At 34.6% G+C, this 20,631-nt stretch overlaps 1 protein-coding gene across 23 annotated transcripts in view; it reads right to left on the bottom strand.

Moving 5' to 3' along the window:
* Positions 1 to 20,631, bottom strand: part of LOC134542139 (protein tramtrack, beta isoform-like) — a 118,064-nt gene that overhangs the window by 38,114 nt on the left and 59,319 nt on the right. For 2 of the 23 annotated variants that reach the window (XM_063386120.1, XM_063386121.1), the window contains exon 6: positions 5,625 to 6,108. The exons of 12 other annotated variants lie outside the window; for them this stretch is intronic. In XM_063386120.1, the coding sequence (XP_063242190.1) occupies positions 5,840 to 6,108 (269 nt within the window). In that variant the 3' untranslated portion in view covers positions 5,625 to 5,839. Of the gene's footprint in view, positions 1 to 5,624; positions 6,109 to 9,657; positions 10,343 to 13,107; positions 13,515 to 14,508; positions 14,888 to 15,541; positions 17,392 to 18,427; positions 18,770 to 20,631 lie in introns of those variants that run through there. 9 more of the 23 variants (XM_063386141.1, XM_063386144.1, XM_063386119.1 and 6 more) reach the window with 8 other exon arrangements.

Below are 20,631 nucleotides of genomic sequence, written 5' to 3'. Positions count from 1 at the left end.
GTTATTTCCAGGAAACCAAAAATTAATAATTTTGCAGAAAAAGTTTTATAACCAGAAAAATGCTATATCACAGAGAATAACATTAATTTATGCCTTAACTACTTTATAAATACATCAGGACATAAATGGATTTATGAAAAAAAGAATGCAGTCACTTTCATCATAATGTTTATAACTTTCATTATTTACATGAAAAATATTTTACAATCACTCATGGATAAAATTTAAAAAAAACTTGTATACTAAGGACACAAACCTATCATCATTAAAATTTAAAGTTTATTTTTATGGAAGAAAGGAACAAAGAAGAGAACTCTGTGGTGATAAGAGGCAGAATAATTGCTGAAGTTATTACAATACAGGAAACTACAAAACATTCAGTAATAGGAATTAGAAATTTTCTCACTGAATATGCGAGGTGTGATTTTTAAGTAAGTACCATTTTGAAATTAGGCCACTGCATCGCTGCGGTCAGCATTCCGCGCACGCTGGTTTTGTACCTACATCAGTCGGTAGGCCACAGACGCCATTATGGAAACAGACCGTTTTAATGTTTCTTTGTGAGTATTTAAAATGCCTTCGCCAATTGAAAATTTCGCAGACTGTGAAATACGTGCTGTGATTCATTTACTTAGTGCTAAATACATGAAAGCGGCTGAAATTCATAGTCAGATCAGTCATGAACAAAACATTATGACCGATGGAAATGTATAAAAATGGGTTAAAGCTTTTAAGATGGCCGCACGAATGTTCATCTTGAGCAACGAAGTACGTGACCTCATGTCATTTCTGAATATTTGTGCAGAAAGTTGAAAGTTAAGTGAGAGAACAGCCATTTACGTTTTTGTCATTATCTGAATGTTTACTCCATACACTTCTCTGAACTGAAGACGAATTTAAGCCGCTATCACACTTTAGCACTAAGAAAACAAATTACAGCGCGTATTTCACAATTGGCAGAGTCATTTTAAATACTAGTAAACTAATGTAAAAACGGTCTAATGTTTCCATGGCTGGCCGAAAGATGTAGGTACCCAGCCCGCATGCGGCCTAATTTCAAAATGGTACTTACTTAAAAACCACACCTTGTACAATGTAATGTTCACAAAATGAAATTCCATGTCAGTGGCTGTTACCTTAGAACATTACATATATAAAGCGAAGTTCAGTGCTAATAGCATTTAAGGGTGTGCAAGGCTTCAGGAGAAATCAGGCGATTTGAAAACCACCTATGATATCAGAGTGGGGTCTATTTACGAAAAACATTTAAGAATACTCTGAGGTTGGGTAAGTAGTTCCGTTTCCGTATTTAGTTTTTAAACTGTATTTTTAGGAGAGTGAAAAGGGCTAAACTGCAGGTTTTCAGAGTAAAATTTTTAGACATGAAACGCTCGGTACAGATTCTTTAAAGCACCCAAGTGCTTTGCATTATTACACCTTTACCCCCAGTTCTCTGCCATACAATGTTATGGCTACAGCTCAAATTTCATAGTACGAGAAGACTGCATGGCCGTTCCAAGCCTTGCACTTGGGGGAAATACAGCAATAGAAGCAGTGGCCAGCATCGCACTCATCATTCCGTCTCACTGACACAGATACACCCTTGACTAGGCGGGCCCCTTAAAGCAATATTCCTATACTAGAATATATAGGAAGCTAATTAGGAAATAAGTGATGTTCAACCCCATATTCACCATAGTAAGTTTCTATTACAAATACAATGGGTAACATGCGAATGTGATGAACACAACTGAAATTGATAAAACTTTTTTTTTTAAATGTAGATTTTAAAGTAGTCTAGCATAGTTTATTACATTAAAAATTGCTTTAACCACGATTGTATCATGCATGTGATATTTTTTGTTCAATTTTTCAAGTGAGCATTTATTTCAATTAAAAATAATGGAATTACATAAGAAGTAATAAGCACAATTCAATGTCACGAGTACATGAATATAAAAAAAAACATTTAACTAGCAGTAATTAGTGTACAATATACCTTAAAGTAGAAGAAAGCAAAGTTTTTTAAATTGTTATTATTATTATTTTTTTTAAGACAACATTGTCTTCCCAGAAAATGTTTAATAAATTGGGATGCCAGTTCGAAAAGTGGAGATTAATGAAAATTGGATGGATTTTTAAACATTATAAAATATAAACCGGGCTTACTATTATTAGAGTTGAGCATCTATAAAGGTTTATGCATGTGCCATCATAAACAGTTTTTTAATATTTGCAGGTAATAGGCAAGTTTCGCGAGCCACTGATTCCGGGTGACTCGTATACCATTAAGAGCAGTTATTGGGACCCACATGTTAACCAATTGGAATAAAATTAAATTCATTTTGTGAAGAAAGTAGTGACCATTCAACACACATCAGAAAAGTTTTTTTAAAAAAAGTTTACAATATATCAGCCCGACAAAATTAAAATGATTAGTGTGAAAAAGGTTACAATGGATACTTTACACAATCGGAATTGCAAAAAACGATGATTAAAAGAAGTTCAGCTTGTAACAATTCAAACAGTGCCCCTCACCGATGCCGAAACAGACCAGGCTTTCAGGATGAAAGCTAAGATAAACAAAGGAGACTGGTAAACCCACTTCCGAGTTATGAAGTCACATGTAGATAAGGGGCGAGAGGCACGTTTTGGTGGGCAGATTAAATGCAATATTTTTTTGGCCATAACTTTTTCACAACAAATTTTACAATCAAAACAATCATCAGGAAAAAAAACACGCATGTTGTCCATTCCAAATCCTAGTAACTTTAGCGGCACACTAACACGTATACAGGAATTAGTATCCATCAGCAAGGATATAGTTAAAGTGAAATGGTAAATATGGGTATTAAAATTACATCAACAGTAGGTTTCGACACTTGGTAAAACTTATTTTAAAATCACACAGTTCTTACTAAAATCATGTTTTTACATTTTTAGTTTACTTATTATATACTATCAGCATTTCAAATATATATAATTAGAGTAGTTTTTGGCAAATAAGACCAGATTTTCAGTAATGAAAATTGGCAAATAAATCGCACCTTTATAAGACGTGAGATAACTTGTGCTTTGGCATGGAAACAGCCATACAACCTTTCATATAAAATTGCAACCTTAAAACATTTTGGGGACATTTTATGAGGAAAAAGGTGTGTTTGAGTGTGCATGCGCATGGAAATAAATAATGGTGAAGTATTTTTTTTTGCCTGCTGCACTTCCTCTCACACCTCAAAAATTTAACTGTTCACCTGGCACCCTGGCTAGTCCCTAGGTAACAAGATAGGAATCTTGACAGCAGAAACACAAGGGAAAATTTCAGCGCCTACAACTTGTTCAACAGCAGTTTTATAACCAAAATGAACGTCGTTTTAAAATTTTCAGCATAAAATATAAACAACCATTGCATATAACAAAGTACATGCCTTGTGTCTGGTAGTCATAGGTTGTATTTGTCTTTTGTCATGTTTATGTAATAATTTTTATTAATGTTAATGTTTTTGTATTATGCATAGTCATGGGCTAATCACAGAGCATCTTTACTAATTTAATAATAACCAACATTACAATGTGAAAACTTCAAAGATTCTTAGCAGTTTTCATCCAACACAACCTAATCCATCTGGCACATCATGTGTTATATTATTACAATATACTTTGGTAAACCTTACTCCAGACAAATAACAATGGAAATTAACACCTAAAATAAACTTATAGTTTCAAAAACTGTAAAATTCGCTTTTATTGTCGAATGTACTAAAAATAAATAAATTTTTTTTTTTTTTCAACATTATGCCAATGCTTCACAAGTCTTCATAACTAAAAACGTGGGGTGCTCTCTTCTTTCATTTTCGTAATGACTATATCCTAAAATTAGTAATAGAAAATTTAAAACAAATGATATCCAGCACCCCATTACTAATTTTAAGGTTATTATTGTTATTAAGTTCATAAAGTCATTTTCATAATGACTATATCCTAAAATTTTCAGTGACTATATCCTAAAATAAGGGATAGAAAATCTATTACAAATCACATTGTATTGACTAATAGATATTTTAAGATAAATGATACCAAGACCTCACACTTTTAGTAATACAGAGTTGTGGAGTATTATTTGCCTGTTGGACTAAAAACTTAAATTTAAATTTTATATTCTTTTTTTAGTCTCAAAATTAAATAAAAATATTCAATATGAGTAATTGAAACTAATTAAAAGCTCTTGACTGTCTTTCAAGTATGTCTACAGACTTAAAACTCGGCAGGAATGTTCTTAATATTACATAAACATTAACTGAGCTAGAGGTTTTCCTAAAATCAGCCTCCAAGGTGGGTTATGGGAGCGTTAAAGAATTTGGGGCTTTAACCCCTCCCCGGACACATTTCCCACCATAAACCAACTTTATGAATCAGAAACACTTCAAATCCAAAATAAATACATTTTTAAAATTTTAGAAATACAGGGTCATTAACCCCTCCCCCCTCTAAGGGTGAGAAAGTCGAATCTCTGGCACATTTTCCACCATAACCTGACCTCGGAAACACCCTACATTAAAAATAATATATTTTTAAAATTTTTGAAATTCCCTGCTTTATGGAATATCAGAAAATACCTAAATATTGAAACTTAAATAAAAAAACTACAGTTTTTTTTATATTGTATTAAGATGGCAGAGAAAATGCAATAATACAAAGTACAAACAGTGAAAAACTAGGCCACAACTCTGCTTCATATGTGACTACAATAAAAATCTGTTTTAATTTTTTTTGACAAAGAAATTAGTAATTGCTTTCAAACAGAAACATTAACCTTAAATGTAGGTATATGTTGCTACAGTAAAAATTATTTTTCATATGTGCATATATTAATAATGATTAAAAAATCAGCAAAAGAAAACATAATTGCCTGACGACAGTGTTTTCACAATTTTAAGTCTGAATAATACATAAGCAATGTACATAATATAAAATATTAATGTTAAAAATATATATAAAAAAGGACATAAGTTTACAGTACATTAGACATTTAATACCTATTAGAATACTGTTGTCTTCGTATTTATAAAGGATAGCCTATAGTTGACAGTAATGAACAACACCATAACTTGAACAGTTTTGAAGTAAACTGAAGTAAAACACTAGGTTCGGTCAGTGTAATAAATAATAGTTCTTTATTTTATTTCCCAGAAAGGTAGGTTAGGTTAGGGTAGCATTATTTTTGAATGCTTTATGACCGTAAAATACATAAATATGTACTTGCAATATGGCTTTTTTTTTTTTTTTACAAGCGATCAGCAAATTTGGAGAACTTCAGAACTGATTGGCTGTGGCTCTCATACCTTTGAACTGTATTCCCATTTGTAAATTATATCGTAGAGTTGATATATGAGCTAATGTCAAAATTAGTGAATAAATAAATATTAATATGCTTGAATACCAAAAATGAATTTTTAAAATATTTATAAGAGAACAAGTTATGTAATAGTACCATACCATGACTCAGTCCATGCAAGTTAAATAGATGTTCATTTTTTGCTACAAATAAAGAAACTTTTAGCAAATTGGGATTAATCAATATTAACTAAAATAGATAGTGAAAAAAGTCATTAAAGAGAAATTAGTTGCGACAATCACAACAAATATTTTTATTGCTTTGTTTAATAGAACCATACATTTGAGGTAAGCCACCCAGAATTTTCTTGAAAGAATATAAATTTATGATGTCCATCAACTAAAATTATTTATGAAGATATTACATCACCTGAAAGGTTTACACATAACTCTGTCCAGTTTCTCACTGGTGCTAACTTATAGTTACAATTTTATTGTTTTATCATCAGCCGTCCGTGATTTGAGAAGAAGGACGACACGATGCCCAATACTTCTTTTCGCTGATTTTTTGGGTATGATTGGAATGGCCGTGGTGCAAATTCTTCATGATCAGGCGACCGTCAAGGGTCTGTACGCGAGCCCTGCACTTGTGCTTCTTGTGATCAATACAGCTCCAAGTCACCAGATCATCGCTGCAGTTGACTATGCGGTACATGAAGTTCCCGTGCACCAGGAGTGGCTTGCCCCTTATGCTCTGTACATATTCTATGTCACCTGGGGGAAGAAAATTTTTTTTTTTTTAGTCGCACAGTAACGCACAAAAAAGTGTCTTATGAATATATTAGTATTACCAATGCCAACATACAAGTAGGTAATTTTCATACAAACTAACAACTACTATCCTAAAAGTCTACAAATGAAGACAACTTAAGAAAATATATAATAGTAGAATCTTTTATTAACATAACATCGTTTAATTCTGGCTATATCGGAATTGACGGAAATAGTATATCTCTGTGTGTGTGTGTGTGTGTGTGTATGTGTATATGTTATATAGAACCACACACCTACATTTGGTTATGTATCAGATCACACAATTGTCACCATAAGTTGCTTATTTAAATGACAATATACAAAAGAGGCCAAGAAAAAATGTGTTGGAAAATAATGTGGAAAATGCTTAATTCAGCTCATTGCGACTAACAGATCATTTAGATAATGCTTATCAACAGAAATTTAGGGCAAATAAGCTCTTTCAATTTATAGAAAAAATAAAACAAAAACTAACTTCTAATAAATTCATATTTTCCTTGAACTTGCCGGAACTTTTGACAGTGAAATGAGGCAACATGTTTCATGTAATTAGTTTGTTTGTGCCCAAGGTGAATAGCAAAATTTAAAACCAAACTGCTTTGCATTAGGTCAAATTTTAATTAAATTCTACAATATTTAATAGCTCCATGTACTTTGTAATATTTAATAAAAAAAAGTTATAGGCATGTTTTAGTGTCACTCCCTCAAAACAAATCACTTGCTAGACATTGTAGTGTTGATAGGACACATTCTGTATGAACACAGAAAAGTAAATGATGCGAACAACACATTTTAGTCATTATTATTTTTTTTTTTGAGAGTAGTGCGTAGAGCCAAAGACGACCTGTGACACACACTTTGTTCAAGATAAAGTGAGATGTTTTTGACAAGTGCTAAAAGGAAAATTCAGTCTTTGAAAGCTAAATATTATAGCATTAAATGAGCAATTCTTCTATGCACTGTTTTCAAAAATGACTACATATAAGGTTTTCATTTAAATTTACATAATAGCTGTATTCGAAGGCGAACTATCGATCTACCTAGGCCCCAACAGCATGAAAAATTATTTTCAGGTACAATTTTAATTTTAAAATACATAAACATGCCCACAAAAAAAAATTAAAAGAGATGTGTACATCCAAAGAAATATGGAAGTTCAAATATAAAGAGAGAGTTAGTGTGTCACCTTAACCATAGAGTATGGCTATACAAACAGAACATCTGCAGCCACTGTGTTTGTATGTACATCAGTCTTTCCATAATATTTATTTCCTGTTTCAGAGTATGTTTAAACAAATTGTGCATGTCCAGAGGACTTCCACAATGACAAAAGAATTTTAACTTATAAACTTTGCGCAGTACCTTATGTTAGCATGAACAAATTTAACTTGAGCCACCAAAATTTTCAATGAATTAGTGCATCTCTTTTTATACTGTCATCTTTAATCACAAGAATTTTACACACGAATAAGAGTCTTGAATGCATCTTTTGTTCTAGCATCCTTCAACACAGATGATGACAGAACACAAAATAGCAATGGCACATATAGTTTTATTGCTGGCGGAAAGTAATATTGCAGTTCTCATGATTGCTACAAGCTTGGAATTCTAAAATTCCCTGACTTTTCCAGGTTTTCCAGACCTGAATTGACAAATTTTCCCGACCTTTCAGACACTAACAATCCTGTGAAGCCACTTGATGTAGACTGTTTTTCTGCAAGAAAAGGAGGTTGTATGTGCCGTTCAAATGTCCCATTTTCATATTAAAATGTTTGCACACCAAAATAAATCATTCTATGATAAAAACCCCTTTCTCGGAAGAAAACACTAGCAAAGGCCTTCAACTGCACCTATAATATGTTTTTAACTCAGCAGAACTCACCCTATCGTAATAAATTATCAGTAATTCTGAAGAAAAGCCTCCTTTAAGGAAAAACAGTTTTATGCTGCATTTATACCCCATGACACAATTTCCATTCATTCAAGTAGTTTACCAGTAGTTTAACATTCTGAGTGGTTAGGCTAAATAGAGATCGACATCCCCGCCCCCTACCACGTGCACACAAACAATTATTGTGATATAATAATCAGTTGAAATAGGTTTGCTACATATAAAATATTTTAAAATAGTGAATACTACATTAAAAATACTTTGCATTTGAACAATTTGTTATGAATGACCTATTATAACCAACCTAACCTAAAATTTGATGTCAAAATGAAAATACAATAGTACTGAAGCAGGAATCACTTAATAGATTTAACGAGTGAAACCAAATTTGTAATGTAATATAAACTATAATTATTAATTTTGTGTTTACCTGACAATGCCAGTTTCACAAATTGAGGTTACCTGATTTTGAAAGCTATTTTTATGAGTCACTCACTTTATAACAACACTCTGGAAAATTTTCTTATTACAGACATGCTACACTCCATAGCACATCGCTGTGTTAATTTTTTCTCAAATATTTTTTTACTTAAGAATTTATAAATGATTCCTGGTGTCATCCCCCCAACTCCATTTTGTTTAATATTAACACATAAGCCTTACCCACATATCCAGATTTTACGAACATTGTAGAAATAAAAAAAATATGTTCATGGAAAACACTTTGGTCTTGGTCTCCTTACCACAACAAAATTTTTTTTTTTTTAATAACTCTTTGTAACTTTTATCTCTATTAAGATGCAGATGCCGGTAATCTCCAAAAACATTGTAAATAAATACAGTGTTGGAATATTTATTGAAAATGCTCATCCATTAAAATAAATGGCCAAGTTGTAATATTAATGCAGTTTGAGATTGCAAACAATTACTATCGATTCTCATGAAACTATTGAGTAAAGACTATCAACTTGAATGTCAACACACCTAAATACATTTCCCCCCCCCCCCCCTCTTTAAACTAAATGTCTACAAAAAAAGCCTGAGAATTCACTAAAAGAAGAAAATCAATAAATTTTCGTGAAATTAGATGTTTTCGTTTTTTTTTAGGTGCCTAAACGTCAACGAAAGAAGTATTTTTCATTACATTTTTGTTACCACAAGAAGAAATTTCTGAAATATGTTGTGATTTTCCTGGAACTCCCTGACCATTTTAAATTTCCTGACTTTTCACTGTTTTCTAGTCCTGTAGCATCCATAATCATCCAACGCAGAATTTTGAATGAGAATTCGAACTTCTACAGGTACAGCCAATTGTACTTTTTTTAATCCGGATGATGGTAATAATGAGAGGATAAATGATCCTCTTACTTTTACAAACATCTTCTATGTTTTGCATGTAAATGTAAGTTAAAAATAGTTTTATATTTAGTGTTTGCACAATGTGTTCATTTTTAGTTAACATGTGATCAAAAAATTCCTCTTGAATGCAGCTGCACATATATTTATGCACATACTAACTTGATTAAACTTCTGAGCGAAGCTATTACTAAAGCAACAGAACAGGAACTGATTTATTTCATATGCTAAGCTTAGTCTGGTGGAACACAAACCTGTGTCTGTTTAGTTTGTTTATTTATTTATTTATTTATTTATTTATAAATTGTGACATGCACACCAACACTCTGAGAAGAGATTACAGGGGTGTGCACGGTACAAAAAAAAAAAAAAACAAACACAATACACAAAAGACACCATCGACAAAGGACACAAAACAAAACAAATAAAAACAAAAAATTAATAAATTCAAAAATACAGAAAATCAGTGGATTCAGAATAAGGTAAATTTAGAATGCCAACAAACAAAGATATACAGTTAGGTAATTGAGTTGACTGCAAGTGCTACTAAAATAATTTACTAATTGGTCAAGCTTCGTTAGTCGTGACACTGAGCTGACGAGTTCCGAACGTCCACGCGAGCAAGTGTCCACCGATCTCGAGCAGGAGAGTACCTTGCCATCGCACGTCGGGCGACGACGTCTCAGTCGCTCCCCAGGGACAAGACCAGCATCTGCTCGCGCCGCACCTTCTCGGCGATGGCCTCCGTGTGTGGCGCGTGGCTGTGGCTCCCCCTCACGACCGCCACGCGGCCGCCCTGCGTGTGGACGGTGGCGGGGCAGCTCCGCCTCCGGCGGTCCACGCACTTCCAGACCGTCTTGCCGGCGCGGCGCTTGTGCGAGGCGAAGACGAAGTCCTCGTGTACCAGCTGGTCGCGGCCCCTCTGGCTGGTGACGAACCGGAGGCCACCTGCGAGTCAAACACGGTCGTCACCGGCCGTACTTCTCCCGTCGATGCCCGGTAGCTCTGCGGTACCCCGCTCCAGGGTTTCCACCGATACCTGCTGAACCAACTTCCCGGACCTCTTCGAGAACTTTTCGTAAAATTTTCCTTCAACCCTTTTTCATACCAAAAATAGATTTTTTATAATACTTATATAAAAACAAAATTTAAACATGAGCAAATGTAATACAATATATATATATATATATATATATATATATATACACACACACACACATACACACACACTATTAATAGGAACGTAGCAAGTTTTCAGCCGGGAAGCTAAAACCTTTACAGTAAATTTTCCCACGATTTTATCGGACACTCTCCAACTATTTACAATTTGATGTGCGAATGTCTGTACACTGAAGTGAAGTACAGAGGAGTCACTCTGACATCCCAAACCGTAGGTATTGAAGTTGACGGCCTTTTTCTGCCGCCAAGTGTTGATCTTTGTATCTGTCTTATTTTTTTTATTACTGTGGTAATATTTCTATCTTCATGTTTCATCATTTTTGTGTTTATCTTTATGCCTTCATATCTTTATATCAGTGTGTTTGTTCTATCTGTTTGTATCCGTTCTGTTCTGTTTTGGTCGCTGCAATTATGGGGCTCACTGACCTTACGTGTGTTTGCAAATTGTGGACTTGCTTACCTGCTGGGGAGCACATCAGTTTGTGCTTGCCTCCTTTTGGTACTGACGAATGAGAGCGTCCACATACTCGCAGCAACCACTTTTGCCATTGTCTGTACATGTCGTGCCCACCGCTTAAGCCCTCGGTTTTTGGTGAACATGTGACGAATAAAAATTAAATAATAATAAAAGCAAAATCTCAAGTTACCGAAAGGCTACTGAAAATAAAGTTTATTGACTTCCAGCACCATAGCAGTTATTTCGGGACTTTTTTTTTTGCAACTTTCGTGACCAGTCCTTCAGTTTCCTTATGACTTCTTCACTTTCGGGACTTTCATGACTCTACGACACATTGATTCCAGATGTTCATAACACTTTCGTATTCTTGTTGGTGGTTTTCTTTCCATTAGAAAAGCGTTAAAATTAAAAATATTTTTAACAATATGTTGTTGGTTGGAATATGCGAAATGCAATCTTCTAGTTGAATTGTATGAAGTCTGCTGCCAGGAACAACTGTCAGAAGTCCATTCCAACACTATCAGATTAGCTGTAATGCACTACACATTTTAAATAACCACCATTATAGAAATACAGGTTGCTGTACAATCTTATTTTAATGAGAAAATTTTGATATACCATCACATAATTACCATTTGAAACATTTACTAACTAAAAAAATGGAAATAATACTATATGGTATCATTTGTATGTAATCATTCTAAAATGCCATGGCATGATTATTGATGCACATATGTGTAAAGTAAAACAATTTCTTGGACCACAAAAACTCAAGATAGTAAAGATTTAAGTTTCAGAAAAGTTAACAGCCACCAAAACCAGGATGAAAAAATGTAAAAAGACACTAGATGAAAAAAACACATGTTCTGGATTTAACAAAAAAATATAGGTTTAGTCTTAAAATAATTGGTTGTTGTAAGTCAATGAACTAGTTCAAAAAAAGTTATATATTAAAAATTTTCTGTCATAAATGTACAAAAATCGCCCCCAGATAGGTAAATTTTTTCCCCCTCTAAATAGTATGTAAATACAAAAATACTTCAAGTATGTATACCCTAAGAAAAACATTGTTTCATATTTTATTTCCATTTTTATTTTTAATCATCTCTACCCATTTAAATACTTACTATACAGAATTCTAAATCATACTTACATTTGTTCATTCAGGTAAAGTGTTGTAAATACTGTTTAAGGCTTGTATGTGTCATTTAAACACGTAAGACCACTTTGTAGTAGTTTGTCTAATAAAATGGTTGATTCTTCTGTAATTTAAATTTAAGTACAGTAAATAATAATAAAAAAAAAGGCTCATATAGTTGGGATATTGTACTTGCATTAAAAACACATCCAATAGATTATAATCTGCAAATTTAATGTATATATCACACAAACACAGCAGAATTAAAAAAAAAAAAAAAAACACATTTGTCTACATATTACCCATAACACCTTTAACAGAATTAAAAAAAAAATTTTTTAAATTGTTATTTAGGAATTGTTAGAAAAAATATTCTTGCAGTTCATTGGAGGTAAAGGATGTAGAGGATTTTCTCACTATTTATTCATACAGCATATCTAACAATACAATGTATTTACACTTTTTAAAATCTGATTTTTATTTTTTATATTATAATATTAATATAAATTTTATTTAAAAAAAATGTCTCATATTGATTTTAATAAATAGTCCAAGTGATGGTTACTTGAATAAGTTGTAAGCACTATACATACATAGTAATTATTTATAATTTATCTTAAGCACAGATGAACAATGTCACACAACTGATTTTCAAAATTTGTAAAGTCGTACTCACTGAAAAGGTTAATGGAATCAGACCTAAACTAGCACCAATAATAAGTTACAACAAACAAAATTTACATGAATTATGTAATTAGACGACACCAAACTTGGCCACATAAAATTATCGCATTTGTATATTTAAAATCCTCTCAAGACCCTGTAAGGACAAACTGTCCAGAAAATTCTTGAAGACCAAAACATTCATCCATAAAAAACCATTACTTAGCAAGCACTACACTATTTGAAAAATGAAAAAAAAAAAAAAAAAAAAAATTATTATTTGGATGACACAAATTTAATAGTACATATGTTTACAGACTTCAAAACAGTACAGCATTGGAGAGTAGTTATCATTATTCTCACATTAAGTATTCTGATTATATATATTAAAAAAAAAATACCACAAACCCAAGCTTCACATTATTTGTCTTCTGAAAAGTACATCAGTCTCTGGCGGTCATTTCCACTGCGCTCCTTTATCTTCTGTGTGTGCGGTGCGTGAGAGTGGTTTTCCCAACCGCCCGTCATCCTGTCGCCGAGTGTCTGAACGCGAGCCTTGCAAACGGAGCGGTCTATGCACTGCCAGTACACTTTGTCGCCGCAGCGCTTGTGCAAGCTGAACAGGTAACCGCCATGAACCAACTGCGGGTTCCCCTTTGCGCTGAACACCACCCGCAGACCACCTGTGACAGAGAACACGACATCAACTGCCGCACGACGCTTCCACGTCTGCTTCACTTCATGGCTGGTTCATGCTCAAACAGACAAAAGCGCAACACTTTATTTTAGAGGCGACTAACTCATAAATATTTTCATTTATTTTTGTAATTTTTTTATAATTCTTGCAAGAAAAATGTCTCGTTATGAGAACATTGTAGAAATTTTATTTACACTCATAAACTGTAAGTACTTTTGTAAACAAGCGGAATTATTACTTAGAGAAACAAGCAGGAAACTTGTCCAGTGTAATTTGTTTGAACAATTTTGTGTGTGTTATCAAGTATGGCAATTAGTTTTACTTTCTGTTCGCCGTTCTAAATAAATAAAAGAATATCTTCATGTGCTGGCCTTTCGGCAACCAGAAAATATGTGTATTGTGAACAAGGGTACAGGAATACATAAACTGGGTTACAAGATAACTCGCTTCCTTCAAATTTGATTCATGATAAAATGTGTGTTATTCCAAGAGTTTTTTTTACATCCAAAACACACAACTTAACACAAGAAAGTCAATCCTTGATACAGATACAATTTATTCTCTCCACTAACTGTGTAAACACAGGTACTTTGCACTCGTTCACTCAAGGCTATAGCTTCGTGTGTCCTGCCTTGGTCTCCTTAAATTGCTGCGGTCCATCCAAAGGAACAAGCGACTGACGAGCCACTCCCCTTTGCCCATCAACACCACCACCATCCTCAAAAGAAAGCATCACACCATCCTGCATGTCCTCACGTGGATGTTACTTGATTAAATCCAAAATTGCTTTGCATGTACACACCACATTATTTGCAACACAGAAAGTGCAAGCCACCATGACAATTGTGTTCGGGATGGGATCTTTTCCAGAGACGGGAAGAGGGATCCATTGTCAAGGAAGGGATGTCTAGCAGTTTAAAGTGTCCCAAGTACAATATAACCATTCTCATACCTGATAATAAAAAAAAAAAATCAACAACTAAAATTTCACTCAAACTTTTATTAACTTTGTCAATTCACAAAAAACATCACTTTACCGAAAAAAACACTCTATTTAGAAATCATTACATATTTAACAATTTAAAATTAAATGACAAATCCACAGCCAATCTCCACACTGTTCGTGCTACTCCATCATGCGAAAGCTGGCCCACTCTTGCTTCCCGTGTGGTCCGTGAGTGTGCTCCCTGGACCGGACGGTTATCTTGTTCCCCGCCGTGTGCAGGCGGGCCCGACAAACGGCGTGCTTGATGCACCGCCAGTGCACCCGGCCGCAGATGCACTTGTCCACGATGTACACGTAGCCGTCGTGAACCAGCCGAGGGTTGCCCCTCCTGCTCGGAACTATCTGCAAGTCGCCTGGGCGGAACACACAGCAGAGTCAGCGGACACGCAGGGACTACAACCGGCTGTGAAATCAAAATTCCGGCCACCAAAACTCTGGACACAATGTTCTCTCACTGGCTTTAGAAGCAGCACATAGCAACTAAGAAAGAATAAAAGAAAGAAAGAAATGAAAAAAGTGCTTTTTACTTCCACCTAGTGTCACTTGGAACTTCAACTCGCCAATGTTTCAAATTAAAAGATATTTTACAAAAAAAAAATAATACAACTATGCACACTTGCTGATAAATAACAGACAATATTCAAAGTTAAGCATGGCAACAGGAAACTTGATTAGTTAGACAAGCAAGAATCAGCCAGTGTAGATGTTAAAATTTTTTTTTATACATTTTGCAAAACTTTTAAATGATTCAAACAGTCTCATACAATTGGTAACGAGAGGGGCTGTAAAATGGCTGTATCCATCTTTGTCCTCTGAAATCGTTTCTACAAAAAGAGTTTGAAGTACATCTCATTTATGAGACAGGTTTCACGACATACTTGTAATGACTGAAAATTAAGAACAATGTCGGTTGATTTTCAGAATCATCAACCACACCAATTACATAACTGTGAATAAATATAAATTTAAGGGAAAAATATAGCACTTGGGGAAAAAAAAAAAAAACCTAACATAGTAAAAATTTATTAGAAAAGAATTACCTGGTAAATACAAAATTACAACTTTTCATACACAAGTAAATCATTTCACTGAAAGTGAACAGAATGTGCTCAGCTCTGCTAGTTTGCTTACAATCACTCAAATTCAGTTAAACATTACCTCAAAATGTTGAAATACTATAAAATGTTTTCTCAAGCTGATGCTATTATATGAATGAGCTTTCTGTTTTGTGAAACCATATCAAAATATATTGCTCCCTTATGTGAGCGAATACATAATACAGAACAAAATAGGTAACATTTAATAAAGAAACAGTGTTACTCAACAAAATTCTCATAAAAATGTCCCAAAAATATTGAAACTGAAACAAATTAACTATTTAATTTAAACAGAACATGTTTCAATGATTAAAATTCATACTACTTAAGTTTTGTACAATAGGATACATCTATCTAGCACAAAGTTTGCCATACTTTAGTAATATACATAATTATTTAAAAGTGTGATCAGGAACTAAAGTGTTTCTAATAGTTCCAAACCCACACATATAGTACACTTTCGAGGCTATTAGATATACAGAGAAAATAATTCACACTAGAAGCATAGATATTAAAATACATTTGTACAGTAAAACAATTAGCCTAACACAAAACATAAGATAGGTTACATTACACTGAGAATGAGGATTTATCTTGAGTTCTGATTGCTATACATTTTTCCATCCTCATTTTGCGGATATGTATCCCTGTGATATTATTCTTAAATGAAAGCTATGAGCAAAAATAAATAGTCATTGTCTTTAACAGTAAATTAAAATGATAGTACTAATTCCAAGAAAAGGAATAAGAAATTATATATTCTGAATTGTTCTGAATTGACTAAAAATTCAAATTATCAAAACAAAAATGTTGTCTTCAACTACAGCAATTTTTCAGAACCATCCAGACTCACAACTTCGCTGAAATGGAATGTGAACGTGATGGAACAGAAGTCCTGAAACATAAAACTAGGCAGTCCGCCGCAAAATTGATGGCAGGGCAACGGAAGAAGCCCGCAAACGTAACAGCCCTGGAAACGGACATGGAGAAAGCTTGTCAGGAAATGTTGAAGTGACAGAGAGAGAGAGAAAAAAAATTGAAGGGTTATTAAAGCGGAAGACCCGACTGCAAATCAAGTTTACGATGCTGATAAATCTGGTTGCGTAGTGTAAATACATATTACGTATTTTTTAGGTGAAATTATACCGATAATTTTCACACTCCATTAAAAAATATTTTTTGGTAAACATTACTCACCATTTATTTACAAGCCAGCCTTACTCGACTTAAAAAAAAACCTCCCCACATTCGGAGCGCACGTCAGGACAGAGAAATAGTCCCACATCTCTCTTCTGAAAACATGCCTAGGCCAGTGAAACAACAAAATTTCACTGGAAGACACTCGTAATGGTTAACTGGATGGGGAAAAAAAAACTCGCTGAAACAGTTTTTAACGCAATCGTATTGCAGCTGTAAGCCATTATGTCCTACATAATCCGCGGCGGTCCAAGACGGGAAAAACTGAAACTCTTCACCGGCTGTAGCGATCCCTTGCAGCCCTGTCGTCGCGGAAGCCTCGGTCTGCTTCTACTCGACCAGGCCCACTTGCCGCCAGATTCTCTTGAGGTGGGGCTCGTGCGTGTGCTGCGTGCCCCTCACGGAGACGTGGTCGCCGTGCGTGTGGACGCGCGCACGGCAAGTGGCGCGCTGCAGGCACCTCCAGTGCACCCTGTCGCCGACGCACCGGTCCACCCGGTACAGGTACCCGCTGTGGACCAACCACGGGTTCCCCTTCCTGCTGCGCACAATCTGCAAACCACCTGCGCGCAACACACAACACAGCATCAGCGCTGACTGGGAGATCGCAGTTCCCAGCTGTGGCGGAGGCACGGTCGTGTGAAGGACGGAACAAGGTGACGGGAACTCCATCATGTTGGGCTCTGAACCAAAGTGCTGCAGGTTGGATGCAGGGGCGAAGCCAGGGGGAGGGGGGGTTAGGGGTTCAACCCCCCCCCCCCCAGCACTAAATCTTTAATTAAGTTCTGATTCATCACTCAAACAAATTTCATATTAAAATTAATAAAATTTTTACCATTACAATATTTAAATTTAAGAACCGAAAACTGCTAAAATAGCACTATTTTACACTTACACCTTAAAATCCAAATTTTCCCAGGGGAGGACCCATGGACCCCCCCGCTTTAATACGGGGGGGCATGCATCTTAACACCCCCCATACACAAATCCTGGCTACGCCACTGGTTAAGTGTGAGTCAGTGACTCCACTTTATATCGCCAGCCAGACCACCACACAGAGCAGTAAAACACGAATGTTAGGTGCTGAAGTTGTGTGCTAAATGCTTAGATATTAAAGTTTAAACACTTGTCATGTGGCTGTTATTTTGTTTTCTTCAAGTCTTAAATATTATACAAATACCATGTGAACGGCTTGAAAGACAGTGCCATATTTCATAATTTATGATGTCATAAATTACAATAAAAATGGATGCAGGAAGTATAGGATGAGAAAAATAAAATGGGATGTACTATTAACACATTTAAGTTTTTATTTGAACTAAATTCCATGTACATATACTCTTTCAATACCAGTACTAAATATATATCTGTTGTATCTTACTAAAATCATGCAAGATTTTCCATGCAAAACTCATGGGCATGTTGCCATGAGTTTCACTTGTTAGCAGTCATAATTTATTCACACATGCAAAATAACTGCTTCACCAAAAGTCAGACTTGCGCTTATATTCTCAGCAAATATTTCTAAAAATTTATAGCTATTATCATAGAGGAATTTCTGCAGTTTCTCCTTAAAAATCAACTATGCAAAAAAATGACAGTTTGAAAATGTTGTATTAAAAATTTACATAGGTATTTATAAATTCAATTTTCACAAGCAACATTTGGTCATTTTTATCTGTCACTGCAAATGCCCCGTTACTGGCTACTTGAGAGAAAAAAAAACTCACTTTCACTTCCTTCTGAACTGGGGCTGATGCGTGTGTTCACCGCATCGCACGGATATCTGGTCGCCCCACGTATGGATGCGAGCTCTGCAGCACCTGTGCTGAATGCACTGCCAATGCACTTTTTCGCCAATGCACTTGTCTACATTGAAGAGGTAACCCTTATGTACCAACTGAGGCGTTCCCCTTCTGCTATCCACTATCTGGAAACCATCTGAACGAAACAAAACGGAATCAACACCACACCCAGTCTTCCGATCGAGAACCAATACATTTCTTATCTTTATAGTTTCTTTAACTATGAAATAAGCATGTAAAACACTACAACTTAATGTGTAGCACTAAGAATTGTTATTGACGTGAGGAGCCAAATTAATAGATGGTTTAGGCTATGTTCACTTAGAGGTTGTTTGGAAACTCAAACAAATGTATTTAAGTACGTACATAATAGGAAACTTTCAGCATATCTCTATTCCATGCTGAAACCAAAATAGTGTGATGGATGAGACACAAATAGAATAATTTTACATCCAATAATTTCCAACACATCTGTTCAACAAAATTTGCAGACGTAACAGAATTTCCAATCAATTTTCTTTTTTCTAATGCATCATAGAAACTAAGTTATTGAAATTAGTGTCAGAATTTTGATCAACTGAAGCATTGGTAGCACTATCATAATTTGTTTCTGAAAACTTTTAAGTATGTTTATGTATAATGATTTTAAAAAAATAAAATAAATTCTGATAAAACTAATTTTTTTCACACAGGTCTATTGAAAAAAGTGAAAACATTGGTGGGCATGGTGCTAATGTAATGGCAGGAAACATTCATACCTACTTGTTAGATTCTGTTTGTCACAGGGTTAAAAACCACATGTTCAAAATAAAGTGATATATTGTTGTCGCATCACATCTGTTGTGCTATTGTGATTCCAGCATCAGGATGATATTCACTGAAACCATGCAACTCCAAACTGAATAATATATTTTCTGTGCTGTTTGTTCCTGATGACATTTAGTTGGTCTGAATTAGTTCTCTGATGTAAATTTTACATCAAAAATTGCAAGGGGGGGGGGGGGGGGGGGAGGAAATTGTAAATCAATTATGTACTATATATAGTTTTATTAATAACTCTGTTTGCTTATACGTATTTCCCACGTATTGCATTACTGCTGCTAACATTTTTTCATGTGTTTTAAGCCAAAACAGAATGTCTTAGGCAGTTAAAAAAAAAGGTCATTTTTATTCTTTTATTCATTTAAGTCATACTTATCAATAAAATGACATATGATATTCATAAAATTAGAAGTCACAAATTTTTGTGTGCAATAAGAGTGTGCACCATCACCTATTATGAAGTGGTGAAGTTATAGCTCAAAGTATGTTAAAAGGGTTAAAAACTCCATAGTTTTAAGGGATATTAAGCCCTGCCACCTTGCATTTTTTCCATCATTTTTGCTAAAATTCTAATTTTTAACTACTTATCCCAATTTTGACATGTCAAGGCACAAATCGTACCTCCCAGACCTTTTGTACCTTTTTTTGCAACCACATATTCACTAACAGGCTCTAGTCTGTAAGCACTATGAGGAAATAACTTATTATTTCACGCGGGCGACAACTATCATGATAATCACACCAGTTCACAAGTGCTGACTTTAACAAGCAGCCAAAGCTTCCTACGCCATGCCGAAAAAATTAGCACAGAAGCATTATTGCAAACGATATCAACATATTTGAAATGGCAAGACTGTGAGGCCTAAAAAAAATAAAAAATAAACTGATTTTAAAGGGCAAATATCAATATTAGGTATCAAGATGGATTTTAAATCCCACATGGTTGTCTATAACTAGGATAGACTTGCATGTGGGACAGTGGCGGATCCAGAGGTTCACCTCGGAGGGGGCACTCTAGGATTTCAGAACAGCCAGAGAAAAAATGTCTTAAAATTACTAAATTTGTATTTAATCTACTCACAACATCCAACCACCAGATTTTATGATTCCACAAGAAATTCATTAATTATATTAAAATATTTTATTGGTTTCAGAAACAATCACTTTTGTCGGTAA

This window comes from Bacillus rossius (genome assembly GCF_032445375.1).
Source record: "Bacillus rossius redtenbacheri isolate Brsri chromosome 4 unlocalized genomic scaffold, Brsri_v3 Brsri_v3_scf4_2, whole genome shotgun sequence".
In the NCBI taxonomy this organism is placed as follows: domain Eukaryota; kingdom Metazoa; phylum Arthropoda; class Insecta; order Phasmatodea; family Bacillidae; genus Bacillus; species Bacillus rossius.
The sequence above is the reverse complement of the archived record's forward strand: the minus strand, read 5'-3'. Positions and strand labels throughout refer to the sequence as shown.